Source organism: Protobothrops mucrosquamatus, unplaced genomic scaffold, assembly GCF_001527695.2.
Source record: "Protobothrops mucrosquamatus isolate PMUCROS unplaced genomic scaffold, P.Mucros_1.0 scaffold125, whole genome shotgun sequence".
Taxonomy (NCBI): domain Eukaryota; kingdom Metazoa; phylum Chordata; class Lepidosauria; order Squamata; family Viperidae; genus Protobothrops; species Protobothrops mucrosquamatus.
This window is the reverse complement of record NW_015386492.1, coordinates 702,588-710,476: the sequence shown is the minus strand read 5'-3', so window position 1 is coordinate 710,476 and position 7,889 is coordinate 702,588. Positions and strand designations below refer to the sequence as shown.

General features: G+C 38.5%; 1 protein-coding gene across 1 annotated transcript in view; it reads right to left on the bottom strand.

Annotated features, from left to right (window-relative positions):
* Positions 1-76: 76 nt before the first annotated feature.
* Positions 77-7,889, bottom strand: part of ADCY3 (adenylate cyclase 3) — a 68,503-nt gene continuing 60,690 nt past the window's right edge. The window contains 6 exon segments of the mRNA XM_015812986.1: positions 77-1,155; positions 2,290-2,414; positions 3,240-3,366; positions 5,288-5,404; positions 6,631-6,777; positions 7,211-7,369. Coding sequence (XP_015668472.1) covers positions 973-1,155; positions 2,290-2,414; positions 3,240-3,366; positions 5,288-5,404; positions 6,631-6,777; positions 7,211-7,369 — 858 coding nt within the window. The 3' untranslated portion in view covers positions 77-972.

Genomic DNA, 7,889 nt, shown 5'->3' with positions numbered 1-7,889 from the left:
TTTTCCCTTAGAGTGAATGACACAACCCCCTTTTTCTCCCCAAAAGAACACAAGAGACAGCAATTTTAAAATCAAACTGAATCTATTTGAGAAACTAAACAAATTACATAATTTTTATTTCAACATAACAATCAGATGAAGGCTTTTAATAAAACAGCCTTGGTTCAGGCTGTATAAATCTCTTCCTTTTAAAGCATCAGCAAAGTTGAGGGCAGAAAGGGACGCAAGGCACAGCCTGAAAGAGGCACCTTACTTTCACAATTAAGATGCATTAAAAATATAAAGGTATCTGTTCTCATATATATTATCATATATATATATATATATATATATTACCATTCATCTACATGAATGATCTCTTTCCCTTTTCCCCTCCAAAATAGAGCATCTTGTTACAATGAAAAAGATTTTGCGTGTTCTTTTTCCTTTCTGCTATTTGCCTGTTTTGAGGCAATTATTAACTCCATTTGAACCAAGTGTGAACTTTATGCAGTTTTCCTAGTTTGTCTGCCCATTTGTGATACCCATTCGGAGCTTGCATTTGTTTTTACAAAGAAGTCTACAGAGCTTGGATCAATGGAAAATTAAAACCACTGCACATTTGAACTAAAAAGATAATGCAGAGTGATCTAACCAAGCAAGGCTGCAGTGAGAATTCTATTACCTCCAGGCCTGAATGTGCAAGAAGCCACGTATTTGTGCAAAAGGCAGGATTCTTCCTATCGAAATCTCCTTTCTACTGCCCTTTCTATATCAACAGACAAATGCAAACTGATGGCAAGGGAGCCCCTTTACAAATAATAAATGTTCAAGAAGAAAGGAACAAGCAAAGGGGTGATTTCCTGTAAATCTATTAATGGTGTATATACCAATCTCCCATCCAGAGCAGCAGGTGCTGAAAGCAGTTTTGTCTTTGGGCATTACAGAGGGTACCTGCTTTTTTCTGCTATTTGCATGTAGAGTGTGAGAAGTTCAAGAACTGTCAACCACCTGATGAGGCAAAGTCACACATGAACCATTGATAAAGGAACCTTGCTTTTCACGTCCTTTCATAAAATAGGTCAGCAAGTCACCTTTGCCTTTGACGTAAATGTGCCCTCGACGCACAAAGCGGAAGCCATACTCTTTCAAGATAAAGTGAGTTTCTTCCACCACCTAAAAAACAGAATACACAGATATAATCAAACAGGTTGCAGCTAAGACTTATCAGCCAAATGTTTCTTTTTAGGCTGTTTTGGGTTTTGTGTCAATATTTTACCCACCTTTTTAACTGACCCAAAAGAAGTGAACTACAAAGATTGTGTTATATTGTGGAATGAGGATATGTCAAACCTCATCAAAAAGAAAATAAATGCAGATGGAAAATTCTACAAAGATCCATAAATACACCCTCTTGGAGCATACAACCAGGAAAATGTATAGTATGAATATATGTTCTGCTAAGTTATGTTTCATCACTTTGGAAACTGTTGTTACTTACCTGAAATCACTTCCTGATTTTCAGGAGGGGAGAGTATATAAGCAAACAGTATTAATCATTAAATTATTAAATATCTTTTTTTTAGTTGGGACTTTGTTAAAATGCTACACAACCGACAGCAACAATGCCATTTTAAAGAAAGGAGTCTCCTTTTTGGAAGTTTCCAACCTGTCTTCTGGAGAATCTTGGAGTTCCTTCTCTGTTTAACAGCAATTTCTGAAGGTCAATAATGGCAGGCAAGGGTCTGGAAAGTCAGTTCCCTCACCATTATAACAATTGTTCCTTACCCCTGGACTCCCCAACTAAGTAACTTTGCCGATATATTCTGATCACCTTCAATCAGCATGACCAGTGCATTGATTGTGAATTACAATGGTTGTGTAGTCCATTATATCTGGGTGAACCCAATTGATTGTCTGATATCTCTTAAGAGCAGATTGGCATTCAGTGTGACTGGAATATAATTCCTTTAAAATGCCCCCAAGTCCACTGTCTGATTTACACAGACCTCTCATTTTAATCTGCATTGAGGCGAACTGAGAAACCACTTTAGATAAGTTTCTTGTACCTTTTCAGAGCATCCTAATATATAAGAAATAATGAGATTCCATACAATGCTGCTATGCATATTGACCCCTACTGTCTCCATCTGGGCCCACAGTTTCTAACCCTTTCTGCCCTTACTACACAATAGTCATTAAACCTGACCTTAATGCAGTTATTGTCAGAAGTGCCTATAATTTCAGTTAACTGCCACCATTTTCAGAAACCTTCCTGTTGTCCCCATCAAAGCAAAAGAGTTTTCCCACCTGTATATTTCCCATGACACCTGTGGACTCCATCCGGCTTGCCACATTCACAGTGTTCCCCCAAATATCATAGTGAGGTTTACGGGCACCAATCACCCCTGCTAGCACTGCTCCTTTATTCATGCCTGTCAGTACATTATAGCAAAAAGAGAAAGTGAGAAACAAATGCATCAAGTATTCAACAGTACTTTTCAGTCTGCCTCAGAGCCAGAACAAGACCACAAGTAGGGAAAGCTAAAATCCCTGATGGATTTGAACAATGATTCAAAAGAAATCAGGACACTGCATTTCACAGTACCTAGTCAAATATCTAGGCTCGGGAGCCCAGAACTATGAGTGCAGTAGCGACCTCCCCACTTCACTGTTGTTCCTCAGGTATTAGTATTTAGAAAAGGAACATTTTGGAACATTTGGCAAATAGATTTTTCCTCCTTTTTTTTCCTTTAGAGCATCCATTAAAACCATCTAACCTAACAGCTATTATCTGGTAATGTGTAAGCTGTCATGTGTCTGATTAACGAAACACTTAAAAGGACTTTCAGGCATATTTTCTTCTAAAAGCATTTATTAAGGTTACAGAGACGTCAGTACAGCATGGTGGAAATGCTTAGGTCTGCTTCTCTTCCGTTAAGCATATACATTCCAAGCATTTCCCACTCCCTTATTGTAGGGTCATGGTTCACATCTTCCAATCAACTGGAAGATGTGATTTACTTCCGGTTTCTTTCTCCCGGGCTATTCTTATGCTCCTCCCTCTTTCCCAGTTGCTGGTTTAACTATATAAATACCAGACAGTTCTGCATATTGTCAAAGCAAGAATATACAGTATTTGCAGCGTTGACATAAGCATTCACTTTGCCCTGAGTCTGATAGTAATCAATTGCATTGTTCCAGTGTACTGAGATTAGTCCCATCTAGCCCATATCAGTTACATAGGATATCCCACTTGCCTATTCGCAGCATGAAGTTATTGAAGGACTGATAGTTAATGTTCATCAAGGTCTCTTTCATGGCTAAGGCAAAGTCTGCAAGATCTGCCAAATGTTGCCAGCGCTCCTTTTCTGAAAGATCTTCCTTCTAGGGAAGGCAAAACACCAACATTAAAAAAAAAAAAAAAATCAGAAGAGGAACACTTCTCCAGTTTTAAATTTTATTACGAGCTACCCTGAATAAGTCTAGCTCCCAAATCTCTTATACATGTTAGACTTCATTAAATGTATATGCATATATTAAAACTCATTTTCTAATGACCTGCAAGGTTTTTGAGTCTGGGCTGTTTCATTTTGTCCATATTTTTAATTGTTTTAATTTTGTATTAGATTTTTTTGTAAGCTGCCCAGAGTCTGCTGGAATGGCCAGTCATAACAAATTCAAACAAATCATACCTGATTATTATTATTATTATTATTATTATTATTATTATTATTATTATTATTATTATTATTATTATTATTATTACTTTAATTTATACCCCGCCCTTCTCCCGAAGGACTCAGATGTGGAGCCTATAGCCCTTTAGCTAGTTCTCAACATCAGTCCATTCTTGGATGATTTTGGTTAGGTCTGCAGTGAGTTGTTACTCAGCAGTATCTGGAGGGTCTCTACCCTTAAACTAGAGGGGCAATTAATTCCATATTAATCAAGGCACTACAGAAAAATTGTGCACAGGTAGTGAATTAATCCTTGAGCGAGTGGGTAGTTCTATCTGTTTTGAAGGGTGTGATAGTCTTCTCAAGAAATCCCTGTGGAACTCAACAGCTCTGTATAACTGTCATTGTTATTGTTGTTATTATTTATCCATTCCATTTTGGAGAGAAGGTGGTTGGATTGCAACTTCAGGTGGCCTTTGAAGCAGCAACCTTTTCCTGTGAGAGTAGTAAGGAGGCAGCATTGATTGCATTTAATAATGATGTATTATGGCCTGATATAGGGACCAGGATAGGGAAGATGCATCCATCCTGGTCATTCTTGACATCTTCACAGTTTTCAATATTTTAGTAATTAATCATGGTATTTGACAAGAGCAATTTATGAGGGTGGAGTGCAAGGTATATTTTGTATGAGTTTTCTTCCTTCAAGGCCTGTTCCAGCACCAGAGGGCAGGACAAGAAATAATGGTTGGAAACTGACCAAAGAGAGAAGCAACCTGGAATTAAGGAGAAACTTCCTTAATTAATCAGTGGAACAGCTTGCCTTCAGAAATTGTGGGTGCTCCATCACTGGTGATTTTTAAGAAGAGACTAGACAGTCATCTTCTGAAACAATATAGATTCTCCTGCTTGAGCAGGGGGCTGGACTAGAAAACCTCCAGGGACCCTTCCAGCTCTGTTCTGTTGTTCTATTCTATTCTATTCTATTCTATTCTATTCTATTCTATTCTATTCTATTCTATTCTATTCTATTCTATTCTTCTGTTCTGTTCTATACACAAAACCTGAATGAAGTCATCCAACAACAAAGGATTAGGAATCATCAAAACACTGATATCTATACAGCTCAGTCCCTGGTTACACAATGATGTTGTCAAGGTTCTATCTCACTGGAGGCAATGGGGTCTGGATAGGGAGGAATAGGTTCAGGCTTAACTGAAGACTACCCAATCCTGGAGATTGTTCCATCTCTAATTCTGGATGGAGGCACACTACTCCAGCCAGAAGTACGCACTTCGGGGATCTTGTTGGCTCTTGCTGAAGGAGCAGGTGGTAGCCAGTTAGGAGTACCTTTGTGCAAATTCTTATGTGCCTCTTGAATCCATTCCTGGATTCAAGGGAAGTCATAAGGAGAGTCCTTAAGCAAATTCATTTTCTCAAATGTCCAATTTGGCTGGGAAGCAGCAAAAAAAGCAGAAACTGGGGGGAAGGGAGTTACAAATTATGGGACACTGCAACCAGTCATAAATATACCCAGTTATCAAGCGCTTAAAAAGCGATAATGTGACCGTGGGTGTGGATGGATACTTCCACAGTCGTAATTCTTCTGTCTTTCTTTCACTACTTACCTTAACAGTGTTGTAACCATTGATGTTGACATCGGGTGTCACACCAGAAGCTGCCATGTATGTACTGCCAATGGTTTTGATTTTAGTGATGCATCGGAACTGGGGATCATCCAGGAGCTGTGAGAGTGAGAGATCTCATAATTATTGCAAGGATCAATAAATCAGTCAGGAAGGTAGATTTGGGATTCTGTGGAGCTGATCAGAAGCAATGAGGACCAATTCTTGACCTTACAATGCAATCTTATACATGTCTGCTGAAACATAAATCCTATTAATGTAATGCAATATATACCTAGACACATTTATACAGGACTGCACTCTTCCCTATCATGTGTGCCTCATGAAAAAAATGGTGTACAGATACTCCCCAGAACACGAAGCACATAATATAAGCAATAACTTGAAGTAAATATGCTGTATGTGTATATGTTAGATTTGCATGCTTAAATTTATCAATGCAATAAAGATATGTGGCACGGACATTTACTGCCAAGGCTCAGAAGCACAGATTTTGAATTCACATGATCTTATTTCCCTTTTTGAAGGGGATGAACATTTATGATATATAGTAAAGTGATAGGTAGCAAGATCAACACAGATCAATTCCTCTGGTATCTTGCAAATCCAGTATGTAATTAATATGGGCACAACTGGATCTTTCAAAGGAGGGAGCAGAGCACTGACAACTGGCTACTATATGCCTGTTTTAAGCTGAGTGGCCCACTAAAGCAGGATGGGGGAATGCTACTTTGGCAAAAAGAAAATGTAGATACCTTGACTTGGCAGAAGACTGTCTTAAATATACCATGTGAAAACCTTTTTAATACATTTGGTGTAGGAACGGCAATTATCTGTATTCTTATGAAATAGTAACACTGTCAATGTTTTAAATCTATGCCTTTCTTGCTTTGGATAGTGGACTTGTCATGAGGTTTGAGGACATGAGGAATTCCTGAAAATATTACTGGTGCTAAAACAAGATGATAATTTAATTACAATGTTGTTCTTCAACATGGTTTTACTTTTGTGGATCACCTGTAAATTGGTTTTGAGAGAGGGTTTGGCACATAACTTTTTTTCTTCAGCACTAGCACCAAAAGCAAGATAGAAATTGATAAAACAGAGTTGTATTATGAAAATCCAAGTTTTACCAATTGATGACAATCAATATAGCAGGTAGTTTAGGTAAAATAACAGATTTCAATACTGCTATGTAACGAAACTCATAGTTCCTAACACAGGAAGCATATCTCTTCAAGGACAACTCTTAGAATAAGTAATTGATTTTCTTTGGGCCAACTGATTAAGAGGGTACTTTAGCCTATTAATTAAAACTGACTCACCGCATCAAAATCTGAGATTATTTCATTGAGGAAGCGAAGGCACTCAATCCCACCATTATTTATACTTTCCTCTGTGTAGAAGTCGGCAAAGTTGGGGATAGAGGCAAACATAACACCAATTTCATCGTAAGACTGACTATACAGCTCCTACACAAGAAGGCAAGAAAGGTGAGGAAATTAAAATAGATAAATGGTGCTTCTATATTCAGGCATAATTGTCTTCGTGTACTCAATTGTGCAATGCAACATTATAAACAATCTCATCTCATCATTTCTACATTGTCTTCTAGTTTATAGTATTGCATCTCCCTGAAGGAGGCAACAGCTAGCAGTGCCTTTATCACCTTTGGTTAATGCATCAATTGTATGCCTTCCTGGAAGAAAATAATTTAATGGTGTGATTAACACACTGGTTATCTCTAGTCTTAATAAAACTATAACATGATCTATACTCTGGAGTATACCGAGTTGCCAACACAGGTTTGATTTAATTCCCACTTTTGCCTATCATCCCCTTTAACAAAAAAAATCCTACTTGCATACTGTTTTCTCCATGAACTGCTTGTTTTCCAATATGTACCTCATCTCGTTTCTTAGAGCCAAGAAAATGGCGTGCCACGTGATCTGGCAGCATGTTGGTGACAAGAGCTTCATTCCAGCGCCGCATCTCGTACACACGCTCCTTCTGGCTATGAACATCAATTTTCCATAAGAATAAAATCCTAGCCAACTTTTCTACCTGCAGCGAGGGAGGGAGGGAGAGGGGAGAAATGTCACTCTGATAATGTAGTCCAAAATCCCACATTAAAATTTGATATTGTCTTTTATTCCTCAATGATACTAAAAAGCTATGCCATTACCAAGTTGAATCATTCATATTCTGAATGAATCTTATCTAAATGCAAAAAAGTACATATGTACAGAAATATTTGTTCTTGTTCTGTCCCCGTTCCGACCCACACACCCAAACAGCCAGCCGAGGGTTTAAGACTTCTCCAGACACCACTTCACAGATAAGAAACTTGGCAGCAGCTCCGTAGCTGCCTGCCAAGACCTTTACTCCAAACACACAGAAACAAAAACAATACACACAGTTGAATGCCACAGCACACTACTTTGCCAGAGATTCAGCTTTTGTCCGTCACAGAGGTCCAAATGGCCACCACCACCCTTTTATAGCCTGTGGGGTGTGGTCCAGTGACTCAGCTTAATCTCTGGCACGTCTCTTTTTCTGCTGCGCACGCTTATCGCTCCTACGC